This window comes from Centruroides sculpturatus, unplaced genomic scaffold (genome assembly GCF_000671375.1).
Source record: "Centruroides sculpturatus isolate CEXI.00-Female unplaced genomic scaffold, Cexi_2.0 scaffold597, whole genome shotgun sequence".
Lineage (NCBI taxonomy): Eukaryota > Metazoa > Arthropoda > Arachnida > Scorpiones > Buthidae > Centruroides > Centruroides sculpturatus.
The window spans coordinates 4,961-20,080 of record NW_019384690.1 but is presented as its reverse complement, the minus strand read 5'-3'; the positions used below and the strand labels follow the sequence as shown (position 1 = coordinate 20,080).

The 15,120-nt window shown below is 45.5% G+C and overlaps 2 protein-coding genes across 2 annotated transcripts; both read right to left on the bottom strand.

Moving 5' to 3' along the window:
• Nucleotides 1-7,019: 7,019 nt before the first annotated feature.
• LOC111627292 (adenine phosphoribosyltransferase-like) lies at nt 7,020-7,535 on the bottom strand. Its single transcript, XM_023370862.1, has one exon. The coding sequence runs from the start codon at nt 7,533-7,535 to the stop codon at nt 7,020-7,022; it is 516 nt and encodes a 171-aa protein (XP_023226630.1).
• Nucleotides 7,536-11,450: 3,915 nt separating this feature from the next.
• Nucleotides 11,451-11,846, bottom strand: LOC111627135 (transcription elongation factor GreA-like). The gene has a single exon (XM_023370704.1). The coding sequence runs from the start codon at nt 11,844-11,846 to the stop codon at nt 11,451-11,453; it is 396 nt and encodes a 131-aa protein (XP_023226472.1).
• Nucleotides 11,847-15,120: the final 3,274 nt, after the last annotated feature.

Here is a 15,120-nt window from a genome sequence, read left to right as displayed (position 1 = left end):
CATACTGCTGGCGCGCGAGGTTGAGATTAGTTTCTTCGGGATTAAGCTTGTTTTGGCGAAACTTTTTCTGGTGTTCGTAGTAAAAATCAACTAGACTGTCTTTGAGAGCTTCAAGTTGGTTAGAAATGGTTTGGTAAAGGTGGTGCTTTTGACCGTAGTAACTGGCCAAAAGTTCACCGAGCGCTTCTTCAGCGGTAGCAAATTTTGCGATCTCAAGACGCTGGAGATGGCTGATGATTTGGTCCATTTGTTTTTCAAATAAAAAGGTCGTGCTCTGGTTAAACTCAAGCGCGCTTTGGTATTTTTTGAGCAGAAAAGTCCACTTGAAATAGCAACTAACTTTGCGGTAGTCAGTCAAAATATCGTTGATCGAATCGTTGATCGTGTTGTTAACGACCAGCGGTTCTTTTAGAATTGAGAAAATGTTGCGCGTCGGGTTGAGCGAAGAATGCGGATTTTGGAAAATCATCTGCATGTTACGGTGTAAAAAACGCCGCGTGGAACGGGTGATTTTACGGCCCGAAACAATTTGTCCATCGAGTTGAATTGACCCGGAAAAGCTCGGCAAAATTCTAATTAGCGCCCGGCCGATGGTAGTTTTTCCCGATCCAGATTCGCCGATGATTCCCAAAACTTTACCGCGGTCAAGCTGAAAGGAAACGCTGTCCAGCGCGCGGTGAAAACGACTGCGGGCTTTAAAAGTTTTGGTGAGACCGTTAACTTTTAAAATCGGCTTCGGTGTTTGACCGCTTTTTTTACGAATCATCGGATCCTCCTCGCTGTTTTGAGCGTCCAAAGACGCGCTTGAACTGTTGCATAATCTTTTTGACGCGGGCTGGCACAGTCACCTTAGGTGCCTTAGGGTGGAGCAGTCAAGTCGCCGCTGCGTGAGTCTTGGTGATCGGGATTAAAGGCGGCTCGACGCGAAAGTCAACCTCAAGCGCGTAGGGATTGCGAGCGGCAAACGGATCGCCGGCCGGCAGATGTTCAAGCGAAGGCGGTCGCCCGGGAATCGAATCTAGCTTATCTTCCGACTGGTCGGGCAACGCTGACAGAAGCGCCCACGTGTAGGGATGCCGCGGATCGGTCAAAATTTCTTGTTTGGTGCCTCGTTCCACGATTTTGCCGCAGTAAACAACGTAGATGTAGTTGACAAATTTAGCCACCACGGCAATGTTATGCGAAATGAAGATGATTGAGATATTGTACTCGCGGCGGATCATTTCCAAAAGCTCCAAAACCGAAGCTTGAACAGTTGTGTCAAGCGCGGTGGTTGGCTCGTCAGCAATAATCAAACTTGGGCGACAAGCGACCACCATCGCGATCACAACCCGCTGTTTCATTCCGCCCGAGAGCACGTGCGGATACTGAAAAATTCGCTCGCGGGCGTTTCGCATGCCAAACTTAGTTAAAAGTTCAACCATGTAATTGATTCGATCCGCCTTGGTTTTGAGATCTTTCCGGAATAAAAGTAACACGTCTTGGATTTGTTTTCAAATTTTGCGGGTCGGGTTGAGCGACGACATCGGATCTTGGGGAATGTAACCGATCTTTGAACCGCGCACACCGGTAAAGTCTTTCAGTTTGTCAAGATCGACGAAAGACTGGTCCTCGAGGTGGAGGCGAGCCGAGTCGGCAACGGTGATTGTGCCGGGGTTAATGTTGAGCAAAGCCTTGGTCATGACCGACTTGCCTGATCCAGATTCGCCGACAATCCCGACAATTTCACCGCGTTGGATTTTTAGGTCCACTCCGCGCACCACGTTGACCACTTTGCGTTTTGATTTAAAAAAGACCCGCAAATTACGCACTTCCAAGAGAGTTTTTCCGTCAACGGGCAGAAAAACACTTGTTTCCGACAAAATCGGCGTGGTTGCATCAATCGAATGGTTGAAATTGTTTGCGGCTTGCTTTCTCATCATTACCTCGTTGTCCGCGGATCAAAAGCGTCGTGAAGTCCGTTAGCAATTAGTTGCATTGAAATGGTAATCATCAAAATAACCGTCGTTGGAGCCAATAAGTACCACCAATTTTCAATGTAACCTTTGGCGTCGTTAATTAAGTTGCCGAGCGTAGCGCGCTGGACCGAAGGAGCTAGGCCCAGAAACGCCAGGGCGGCCTCGGTAAAAATCACGGCCGGGATTCGCAAAACCACTCCGACCAGCAGTTTCCCCAAAATATTGGGAAGCGCGTGGTGAAAAATTAATCCGCTTTGGCTGACTCCGATCGATTCGGCCGCTTTAATGTATTCCGAGTCTTTGACCTTGATGATAAAAACCCGGGTGCGGGCGACCGGAGAAGTTCAGCCCACAATCACGAGCGCTAAAAACATCGTCCAAAAACTAGGTGGGAAAATAAACATCAGCACGATAAACCAAATGATAGCTGGTACCGAACCGATGATTTCAATGATCCGCATTAGGAAGTTATCGAGACGGCTACCAGCGTGGAACCCGATGTAAGCACCGACGATAATTCCGATCGTGGCCTCCACTAAAGCGACCATTAAACCTAGGAGCAAAGATTGACGAGTCCCGATCCAAAGGCGAGTTCAGATGTCTCGACCGACTGCATCTGAGCCAAGAATTAAATTGTGGTTGGTGCCATCAAGACTATTTAAATAACTCCAAGGGTTAAAACTAACTTGCATTTCACCCGATGGTCCGACGTGAATATATTTGCCAAGATGATTGCCGTCAATAATTCCCTCGTTAATTAAATCTTGCAGAAAAGAATCGTCGCTGCCGGTGATTGTTTGCACGCTTTGGCCGCCGTTGAGCCAGTTGGGAGGCAAAAATGAGATCAGACCGGATTTACCGCTCGAAATCGCGCCCATTTCCGAGTACTGGGACGCAAAAGGCACGATCAGTGCCATTAAGACGATGGCGCTTAAAACGATTAACGCGATCGTGGCGTAGGGGTTAAAGAAAAACCGCTTCAAAACCTGTTTGACGTTGGTAGTCGGTTGGCCCGGCACTTCGGCTAAAGTTTGGTTGAGTTGACTCGGCGGCGCAAGACGAAGTTGTTTGGAGTCAAATTCGTAGTTGCTAAAGTCAAAACGGAGCGGCGGTTTTTGCGGCGGACGAGCCATTATTTGTCTCCTTCAAGCGTTTCGTAAGTTCGGGAAACACCGATTTTTTGGTTTGATCGGCGCAGACGCCGAGCTCTCAAGTAACGAATTAAGCGCAGATCGGTGGCCGAAGCGTATTTAATCCGCGGATCAAGCCATAAGTAGAGCATATCGGTAATGATACCGAGCAGCAAACCAAGCGAAACAAAGAAAAGTGTGTTAAACATCACCACGTTGTATTCGGCGTCTTTGACTGCGTTAACGATAATTTGAGAACTACCGGGAATTTGGAAAAAGGTCTCGATCACAATCGAACCAGCTAGTAAAGCCGCGAACGAAGGGACCATGATTGAAACAAGCGGAATTGCCACGTTGCGCGCGACATGTTTTTTAAACACTTGCCATTCGTCAAGTCCCTTGGAGCGGGCGATCATGACTTGGTTTGAATTGAGGACTGAAACAATTTCGTTGCGGGTGTAGTAGGTGTAAATTGCTAACGATGAGAGACTCATAACTGCGATTGGAATTAGCAAGGAAACAATCATTTGTTTGTAACCACCGTTTTCCGGTTTAACGAAAGCAGTTGGCCAATTGATAGCGCCGCCCAGCGCTAGCGCCAGAGCGGCCAAAATGAACGCCGGCACCCCGGAAAAGAAGATTACGAAAACGTTGATCAAAGCGTCAACCCAAGTTCCGCGTTTATAGCCTGCTAAAGCGCCGAGCAAAAAACCGAAGAATATAGCCAGCAAAAAGGCTGGCACTGTCACCCAAAGCGTGTAGCGGAGCGGACCAAAAAACAAAGTCGGGATCGATTCCACTCCCACGTCCTTGTAAATTTTGCCAAATCCCCGGCCAGTAAAAATATCGCGAACGTAAATTAGAAAACGGGTGCCGACTGGCTTATCTAGGCCAGCGCTTTCCAGCGCGGCTTGGTAATCAGCCGTTGAATCGTAAGCGAAGGGGTCGATCGGCGAAGAGTTGGTTAAACTCATTAAAAAGTAAACGATTACCGTAATCGCCATCAGAGCAAAAGCGGCCAGCAAAAGACGTTTTAAGAAGAATTTAAACATTAGATGACCTCGTAGTCTTGAAGATAAACCACACCGTTTTTGAGACTGTGCCCAACCAGCCAAGGTTGCCAAACTTTAGCGATCGGTTTTTGCTTGTTGGGTAGTCCGATTTCCTGGGTTCCAAAGAAATTACCGACTAAACTCATGTACTCGTTGAAGATGCTCACAAAGTACTGGTCGTCAACTTCTTGCTGAACTTCAAAGTCAAGCTTGGCAATTGTGTTTTGAAATTGAGCCCGAGCCCGATCAACCAGTAGGCGGTCTGGCGCGGACAATTTTTCGTACTTTGACACGTCTAAGAGCGAATCGCTGATTAAACTGTGGGCGCTGAGACTGACTTCTTTAGCGTTGCTTAGAAGACTCACTGCGCTAGGGTCTTTAAAAACGTCGGCTAAATCAGGACGAGCAGCAAAGTGCTCCGAGATTTGGGAAGTGATTCGCTCGGAGAGGCGCTGGCCGTAGTCAGCAAGCGTTGGAGTGTTTTGACCGAGATTTGAATTAAGACTCGCTAAAGCTAAAGCGTGGATTCCAAAACGTTCGCGCGATAAACCTGTGAGCCAAGTCCCAGCTCCGGCGTAATCGGGGGACCAGTTGTGGAACGAGTACCAAGTCCCCTGCCCCAACAAGTAGTTGCGCATAACATCGGCGTTGTTATAAATTTCCGCGCTTGGCTCGAGTTGGGGGTTAAGCATTTTTAAAACCTCGGCAAATTGCTGAAGCATTTGAGTTCCGTTGGCATCTATGTTAACAAAGCGATTGGTAAAAGTTCACTCAATTTTTGTCTGAACATCATCGCCCAACACGGTTTTGATGGTCCGAGCGATGGCGGGCACTATTTTTTCAAAAGCAGCCGATTTAAGGCTGTCTTGCAAGGAGGAAGTGCTTTGGTAGACAGTTTGGTTTTCTTGCATGCTAACCGTGTTTTTCACTAGGGAAATTTGATCGGAACCGAGTTCGTAATATGTCAAAGTGTTCAGTTGATCGCGGTAATCGTAAAAAGTAGGCGGATTTTCAGATTCAGACGTTTGGCCACTCACCGGTGCATCGGGCGGCAAAGGCGGATACCAGGGTTCAGTTTGGTCAAGTTTTGACATGGTACGGTTTTGAGTGTACCAGTTGATCGCGGCCATGATTTGGCTTCGAAAAGCGACGGCCGAAGATTTTAAGTATTGACTTAGCTCCATTTTGCCGGCGCTGATATCAGTCAGCGGTGAACCAAACCAGAGACGAGCGAAGTTATCGTTAAAGTGGTACCGACTAAGACCGGGCAGTGGCAAAGCAATCGGAAAAATATCGCTGACAAACCGGTTGTCAATTTGCGAATCGACGTAACGAAGACCAAACTTAGTCGGATCTTTTTTGATGTCAAAAATTTTGTCAGAAGCAAGATCGTTAAGTTCGAGCGAGTAAACCCGTCCGTGGCGGTACTGCTCAAACATTGATTGGGCAAAAATTTTGTTATCGCTTTGCGGTGAATAATCAAAGATTATGTTTTTGATGCTGCGCGCGCTCTTGACAAAATCGTCGTTCCAGTAGTGAGTGTTTAAATCAAACTCCACCTGAAACTGGTTGTTATTTTTGACGTAGTAGGGCCCAGCGTAAAGAGTGTTAGACCAGTCGGTTCCGTAAGTAAAAATTCCGTACTTGCGAACGTTAATATCGGAAGTTTCAACCGCCGGATCTGACTTATCAGGCACAACCAGTGAAGCTCCATTGCCGCTGACGTGACTAACTTTGCTGGCGTAATCTTGGATGTAGCCTGAGGGGGCTGGAATAAACTCTAAACTGTCCAAAAGTTTTTTGAAAAGTTGGCCAAAATCGGCTTTCTTAACGCCTTCCTTAGCTGAAATTGAAACGGTCGGCTGTCCCTCAAAACTACCTAACAAAGCCGCGCCAGAACGACCTGGCAAAGGCGTAACCAACTCGGTCAAATTTTTGACGCCAAAAATGTCGTAAAGATAGTTGTTGGAAAATCCGCCCGTCGTTGACGCCAAAGGACGAAAGCGACCGATTACCGAAGCTTGACGTGATTGTTCGCTTCAACGCTGGCTCCACTTTTGCTGATCTTGACCCTTTGGCAAAACACCGTAACCACCAAAAGGGTTGCTGGCGTCGACTGGGGCGTGCCGTCAGTTGTTGTTGGTCAGACCCGTTCGGTAAGCGCCGTAAAGCCAATCAAGCGCTTTGACGTAGTAAATTTGTCCGCTTGGACTAGTGGCTGGCTCGCCAAAATGGTTAACCCAAGGGACATTGGGACGAACGACAAAATCGATCGCCAAAGTGGCCGGACTTGCTAACGATTGACGGAAAAACTGCGAATTAATCGAGTTTTTTAACTGGGGATCGTCAGCGTCGCTATCAAAAACTAAGTTGGTGTTAGTTTGGCGCAGGACAACTTTGGAAGCTAACTCAAGTTTCCAAAACTGACTAAAACCGTGCTCAGAGGGTTTGAGATTTAAGTTAAAATCATCGCCAACTGGCTTTGATAAATCAACCACCCGGGCATTTTCGCCCCGCGAAGAGTGACGAACAAGTTGGGGAGTTATCAGTGGTCGCTGCGGTTCGTTAGAAGCGATTGATCCGTAGGAAAACGAGCCATCAAAACGGTACCAAGTGTTCACATTCACGCCGTTAACAACCGTGCGCAACTTGTTTTTAGCTATCGACTGATCGGGCAGACCGTAGGCGATACCAAGGCCGAGCGAACCGAAAATCGCAGCTGTGGCAAAAAACCCGGCTAGTAATCTGAATCATCCTTTGTAAGTCATGCCACCGCCTAAAAATCAAGAGTCATTACCGTTGGTAATGCTGTGTTTAATACCAACCAATTAATAATCCAAGCAATTATAGCATGAACGAGCAAAGTTTCCGGCTAAGCGTTAATACTTGATCAACGAATGGGTGCTAATTCCGTGGTACTTTTGACGACCTTTTAAATGAATAAGTTCCACCACAAAAACAACGCCAATTACTTTCCCGCCGTGTTTCTCAACTAAATCAACGATCGCCCGGGTTGTTCCGCCCGTAGCTAGTAGGTCATCAATAATGACCACCTTTTGGCCGGCCTTAATCGCGTCGCGTTGGATTTCCAGCGTTGTTTTGTTGTACTCAAGCTGGTAAGTTTTTCTAAAAACTGGTCCCGGCAGTTTACCGGCCTTACGAACCATCACGAACGGTTTTTTTAAAATTGAAGCTACCGGCGTCGCAAAAATGAAACCGCGGGCGTCCGGACCAACAATTAGATCAGCTTCTTGACAAAACTCGGCCAACTTTTGAACCGTGTAGTGAAGCGCCTTGCCGTCGGCTAAAAGTGGCGAAATGTCGCGAAATTCAATGCCTGGTTCGGGAAAGTCGGGAAAAGTTCGGATCAATTTTTTTAAATCCACGTCAGTCATTTTATCTTAATCAAGCGTTAAACCGCTTGAGTTTTGAATTCACTTGAAAAAACTTTGGTAAGTTCGCGGCAAGTCAATTTGCCGCTCCTTTTGGTAAAAACCCCGCATTTTGGCGTACTTTTTTAAGTTAACGGCGATTTGTTTTTCATCTTGAGCCGGGTCCAAGTTTAAAGACTCAATTTTAGTGGGATAAAGTTTCGACATCAGTTGGTAAGCGCGGTAAAAAGTCTCTTTTTGGTCAATCGCCCGGTCGCTAACCAAGCCCAAAACCGCCAGTTTGGTCGCCTTGTCTGGCTCAGAAACTTCGGGTCACAAAACACCCGGGTTATCAAAAATTCAAGCTCACTTGGATTTAACAACTTGTCATCCCCGCGTCTTGCCTGGCAGGCGGGCGACCGGTGCACTAGCGCGACCGACCAAAGTGTTGATTAAACGAGATTTACCGACGTTAGGCAAACCAACCACAAAAATTTTAGGTAAGCGAATCGATTTGCCTTTTCAAACTTGCTTAATTTTTTGGCTGATTTGTTTAGCGGCCAAAGGATCGTCTAAATCCACTACAACCCAAGGAGCAATTCGGTTAAACTCCTTTTCCATTTCGGCTAGCCGAGCTAGGTCGCTTTGGTGTTTGCGGGTCAAAACTAAAATTTGCGGTTTTTGGCCAATTAGGTCAACTAGGTACTGGTTATAACTTGTCCGCGGAATTCGCGCGTCTAAGACGTTGATAAAGAGGTCAACGTTATTTTTGACTTCCGCAATTTGGCGGCTGGCCTTAGCCATGTGGCCCGGGTACCACTGCATTAGCTTATCCAAGTCGGAATCGGAACTTGGCCGTTTAAAAACAAAACCACCAGAGCGATCATTCCCGCGTAAAACAAGACCACTAAGTAGTCGGTTCAACCAGGCACGTAAACACGGTAACGAGAGCGTTTTTCGTAAGGATCATAGCCGCGAGTTTCCATCGCGTAAGCTAGGTCATCAGCCTTAGTAAAGGCGGAAACAAAAAGCGGAATAATTAGCGTCACCAGCGATTTGGCCTTTGTTTTTAGATTGCCGTTTTTAAAGTCAACTCCGCGCGAAGCTTGAGCTTTCATAATTCGCTGCGCTTCCTCTAACAAAGTCGGAATAAAGCGGAGCGCAATCGCGATGATGAGGGCGATAATGTGAACTTTGATGCGTAATAGACGCAGCGGAAAAAGCACGTCTTCGATCGCTCGGGTTAACGCCATCGGCGAAGTTGTAGCCGTTAAAAGCGTCGTCGTCAAAATCATGATGTAAATTCTGATCATGATCAGAAGTGATAGTTGGATCGCCCGGTCAGACAAAGTGAATTTCCACCACGATCCGTAAGTTTCGCCGACTTGACCAGTTTTGCCAAGTATGAAAAGGTTGATCACGAAAATGAACAACCCGATCGCAACGACTGGTTTGAGCGAAGAGATGAGTAAAGTTTTGCGTAAATGCGAAAATAGGAAAGCTAGCATGATCGGCGCTAAAAAAATCGTTTGCATAATTAAACTGCTCGTTAGGAAAACCAAAACGATTAGCAAAATGTTAACCAGCAGTTTCACGCGCGGATCCAACTTGTGAACAAACGAGTTGCCTGGGATGTATTTACCGATTGTGACGCTATTCATCTTGCTTACCTCGGGCTAATTTAATTCGTCGAACCAGTTGGTTCAAATCGCTGACGCGACCAATTTTTAAACCGCAATTTTCTAACTCCTCAACTAGGGAAACGAGTTTAGGTGGCTCGAGTTCGTTTTCAAGCAAAAAAGCGCGGTCGTACAGCACATCAAGCGTGTTACCATCGCGAGCAATTTGACCGTGACGTAAGACAATTGTGCGCTTAACGTAGGACAAAACTTTGTCAAGATCGTGCGTCACGACCACAATTGTTTTACCTTTGGCGTTTAGCTCTTTAAAAATGCCGTACATCTCGCGGCTACCCTCTGGGTCAAGACCAGCAGTTGGCTCGTCAAAAATCAAAATGTCGGGCTCCATCGCCAAGATTCCCGCCAGAGCCACCCGGCGTTTTTGACCGCCTGAAAGAGCAAAGGGACTGCGCTGCAAGTATTCTTCGGGCAGACCGACTAGTTTGATGTACTCCTTAGCAAGTGCTTGGGCGCGAACCAAAGACACACCCATGTTACGAGGCCCAAAAATGATGTCTTTTTCGATTGTTTCCTCAAAAAGTTGGTACTCGGCGAACTGAAACACAACCCCGACGCGTTTGCGAATCGAGTTGATGTTTTTAATTTTGGCCGCGCGACGACGACCGCCTTCAATAACTATTTCGCCAATCGCCACCCGACCTCGGGTTGGTCTAAGCAATCCGTTTAAATGTTCAATTAAAGTTGTTTTACCCGAACCGGTGTGACCGATGATAGCGATAAACTCTCCCAAACTGAAAGTAACCGAAACGTCTTTCAAAGCGGTAAATTCACTAATCGTTCCGAGCGCGTAAGTGTGGGAGAGATCGGTCGTTTTTATTTGCATAAATTCCCCAGTAGTTGCGTCTTGGAAAAGGTGGGCGCGGTTATCTCCGGTCCCAGCGCGGTTGCTACGCGGTAAATGAACGGACTCTCAATTTTGGCCTGTTTAATAATTTTCTGGTTCGATAAAATCGCGTGGGGATCGCCCTTAGCGATTACCTTCCCACCAGCTAAGACGATTATTTCGTCGGCTAAAACCGCTTCATCCATGTCGTGGGTGACCACGATTAAAGTTTTGCCGTCGTCTTTTTTAAGTTCCTCCATGATCTCCAAAACTTCGCGTTTCCCCTTGGGATCAAGCATGGAAGTGACTTCGTCAAAAACAACGATTTTTGGATCAATCGCCAAAGTAGCTGCGATTGCTACGCGTTGTTTTTGACCACCGGACAAATTTTGGGGTTCTTTACTTAAGTGGTCCAACATGTTGACCTTTTGAGCGTACTTACGCACCTTTTCGTGCATTACCCGGCGGGGCAAAAGTTTGTTTTCCAAACCAAAAGCGATGTCGTCTTCAACCGTTGCGCCGATAAATTGGTTCTCCGGATTTTGAAAAACCATCCCGATTCGAGACCGAATTTTCTTAAGATTTTTGCGCGAAAGTAAGATGTCATCCACCCAAACTTCGCCGCTGGTAGGAGGCGCCAGTCCGACTAGAATTTTAGATAAAGTCGATTTACCAGAACCATTGTGGCCCACGATCGCGGTGTACTTACCGGATTTAATTTGCAGAGTTACGCCGTCCAGAGCGTAACCACCGGCTTGAGCGTACTTAAAACGTAAGTTTTGAACCTTGATCATAGCAGTAATAATTATACAATAAAAATGAGATAAAATTTTTACAACGAATTGAACTTAGACTGGTCAAAAACGCCAATGTAAGGCAAATTTCGCAGTTTTTCTTTGACATCTAGGCCGAATCCGGCGTAAAAAAGGTTGGGTGCGTCAAACCCGAAAACGTCAGCTTCAACCGGCGCTGTTCGGTTGGTTTTTTTGTCGAGTAAAGTCATGATTTTTAAAGTTTTCGGCTGACGTGTTTTCAGTAATTCAACGATTTTAAAAAGCGTTTGGCCAGAGTCGATAATTTCCTCAATGATTAAAACGTCCTTGCCGTTAATATCGCTGTGTAAGTCCATTACCACTTTAACTTGCCCAGTGCTCGACATTCCGCCGGCAAAAGAACTGACGGTCATAAAGTCCATCACGTGGTCAACGTGAATGTGCTTAATTAACTCAGCTAAAAACGGAATCGAACCTTTGAGCAGTCCGACCAAAACTAGGGAAGAACTAGTCCGGTAATTTTGGTCAATTCAAAGCGCTAGTTCCTGACACCTTTTGACAATTTGCTCGTGGGTATAAATTACTTGTGAGATTCGCGCATCAACGGTTAATTGCTTTTGTTTAGTCATTTTTAACCCCGCAGTTAATTTTTAACGGCTACGATTTTGACTTGGTATTTCTGGCGTCCGTCAACTTCAACCACATCGCCTTTGTGTTTGCCTAAAACCGCTTGGGCCAAAGGCGATTCATAAGAAACTTTGATTAGAGGTTGACTGAACGGGTCGGCTTCCAAAGTTCCGACGATCTTGTACGATTGGCGTTCGCCGGTTTTAAGATGTTCTAAAACGAGTTCGCATCCGATCCGCACTTCTTCGCTCTTTGACTTAGTCGAGTGCGAAGTGCTAGTAGTCAAGATTTGCGAGTTGTCTAAGATAGCGTTGATTTCGCGAATCCGGTCCTCAATCTTGCCTTGTCTTTCGCGGGCAACGCTGTACTCGGCGTTTTCAGAAAGATCNCACTTTAAGCGTACCGTTATCATCGTCGTGCTCCAAAGTCTCTAACGCAAAAATAGTTCCCAAACTTTTTTGCTCAGGAATTTGTCAAAGACCTAAGTTTTTAAAAGTTAAGTTGCTCCGTCCTGCGAACTCAGAAGGACGTCTATCAGACAACTCACTAACGGACCACTTACGGGTTACCAGCTCAAGTAAATCGTTCAAAAATGCATCGTTTTCCCGTTTTTTTTCCTCTAAAACTTGCTCAGAAGTTTTAAATCCTTCAATCAAGACCAAAGTCTCCAAAGCAGTTTTTCCCACGTAGATCTTAACGCGCAGTTTTAAAGTTCCAGATCGGTCGTTAGCATCAAAAACGCCGAATTGGATCCGACTCGCGTAGGCAGTCAACCACCTTGGTAACGCTTTTAAACCTAAGGTGTTTAAATCGCCATTTTCAGACTCAAAAGTTCACTTTGCGTCGCTCGCCAGTTTGTCGCTCGACTTGGTCGTGCGGTTAAACGTTTTTTCAAAGTAGTCTTTGATCTGTTGAGCCTTAATGCGATCTTGGTCTTCCTTTGTAATCGTCTCCCGGCGAAATCCGCTGACTAGAATTGTCTTGTTTCTTTGGTAAAAATTACCGTCCAACCAAAACCTGATCGTGATCGTGAGTTCTAATTGACCTTTTTGGTCGTTCGTACGTTTACCCGGTGTAAAGTGAACTTTGGCGCCGTAATCTTGCAAGTCTTTCAGATCGGGCAACCTACCGATCCCGAGTCGCTGATAAAAATCGTGAGCGTCAATATTTTTCAGAAAACTAGTCGCTAACTTCTGGCTGTGGGAAGTTTTTGACCGCGAATTAATTTGATCAAGCACTTTCTGAACGCGCTCAAAAATCTCGCGCAGTCGCTCGTTGCCAACGAGAAATCCACCGACCTTAATTTTTAAATCTCGGTGCTGGCCACCAAAAGCAACTCGGATAGAAGCCTCTAGTTGACCACTTTGATCGTCGATGTCAACTATCTTTACTAGGTGCTCAGCTTGGCGTAAATTAAAATGCTGTTCAATTCCTAAGTCATCGACCGTCACAACGTTTAAATCTTGGAAAAAACTAGCCTTCAGGCTGGGCAAACTGGTTTGCAAATAACCATCGTCAGGTAGGTTCTCAGCGATTTTGGCCAGGAAATCAGTCGGATTAACTTTTAAAAAACCGCTGATCGTGACACCGCGCTTTAAAATTTCCGGCGCGAAGTTAACCTCATCTTTGTAACGGTGAATATCAACCACAATTTGACCAGTTAAATCATCGTAAGACTGAACTTCAAAACTATAGTCTTGACCGAAAACCTTGTCGACTCCGATTTGCTGAGCCGAGTAAATCTGACCGATTTCAAAATCTGTGGTAGAAACCTGTTCTAACGCCGTGCGGTAAGCGTTTTTGAGGTTAATAACTGGCTTTTGATCATCCTGCTCGTTTTTTTTGTGATCAACCCTATCAAAACAAGCTATGAGCGACGTAAAGGGCAAAGTAACGAGCCCTAAGCAAGCGGTGGTTAAAAACATTTTCTTCATACTGATCTCCGATAAACTGTTTAATCATCTCACGATTTTGAACTAGTTTTCGATCTCCCTGGCTCTCCTTTGATCGTCTGAGTCAAACTAGTTAGCATTGACCAAGGATGGTCTCCAAATTCCAGCGCTAAATGAGAAAGGGTTTTGCAAAAAAATCGGCACCCTGAAAATTTACTTGGAAACTTTAATTTTCACAACCGTGTCAATCAGTTTTAACTCGTTCGCATCGTGCCATTGTCGATTTTCTTTTAGTTCTGGCCATTCATAGGCGTAATCCATCAAATTGTTAAAGCGCCCGAAACGAAAACCAACTTTGAAACTCATGATGGCTTGATCGTCGCGGAGCTCAACCTGGCTAAGTCTAAAGTAAGGTCGAGCAGATAAGACAACCTCCCGGATGTTGGGACGGCCAATCATATCACCGTAGAACGATGTCCAATCAATCGGCATGTTTACGTATTTAAAATAAGAATTTTCCCGGTTGATATTTTTGTGTCATTGATTGATTGCGTCTGGATCAGCCAAATCAACCTGGTACTTTGAGATGTCTTGTTTGTAAGTGGTTTGGATAACACTTTTAACGCTTCACGGTAAGGCGGAGTGTTTCATTGGTAAGAATTCATTTTTCGCTAGATATTCATCGTAGGTGCGTTCGGTAACGTCAACAATTTGATCATGGGTGGCAAATCCGACAAACATCTTGGTAAAACTTCTTTTTCCGCGGTAAAGACGGTCGTAGCGATCTTTATTTGTGAACAGACTGCTTTCATTACTTCAAACCTTGAAATTAAAACCGCTAACATCACTGCTAAGTCCCCACAAAAATTCAAATTCGTATCTATCTTGGTTAAAAGTGTGGTGCTCTCCCACTTTTATCGGCTTGGCTAACACATCTATCAGCATCAATTTGTAGTTACCAAATTGATGTTCAACATCTCAAACTGATTCCTCCAACCGAGCAGTTTTTAACAGTTCTCTGATGTGAGTCACTCTCTTACCTCAACCGATTGGATAATGATCAAAAGTGCGGAGCGAGTTTTCAATTCTGTTTTTATCAAAACGAGTCAACCTATCTAGGAAAGCTACAACCGAACCAGAGTAACCTTGTTTGACTTGGTCAGGCAGCTTCTGACTGATTTGGCTCACGCTTGCGTGAAAGAAGGATTCAAAACTCTGGAAGCCAGCGATCACGAATGGCCAATCACTGGTGATCTCTTTATCAACGTAGTGTACAACTGGTTTAAGGGAAATGCTACCGTAAAAACTGGTGCCAGCCGGTCTTTCAACGATTTCAAACTCCAGTTTAACTTTTTTAGAACCAAGTTGCTCGACCCATTTGCGTAGAAGCGCAGCGTTTTTGGACAAGTTAAGATCTTCCAAACTTAATCTTTGACCAGGGTTTCAAAAATTGTCATCACCAATGAACTTGCCAAGTAAAGTTTGATCGTAAGCCAAGACCTCACTCATCTGTTCTTCGGACAAGGCGCTTAGTTGACCCTTGAAGTAAAAATCTCCGAAGATTTTAGACATTTCACGCTGCACTCTGATACTAGCTTCGCGACGGTCTTGATCACTTCAAAACCCATTTATAGTAATCCTTCGGCTACGGATGTAATCGTCGCTAGTAACACTCATCTCAGTCACTATGCGACCCCATTTATCGTCTAGTTCTATGACTTTAAACTCTAGATCAAAATTTTTCAGTTCGGATAAGTGAGTTAATTCCGGGAAGTCTTCAATGCCTAACTCTTC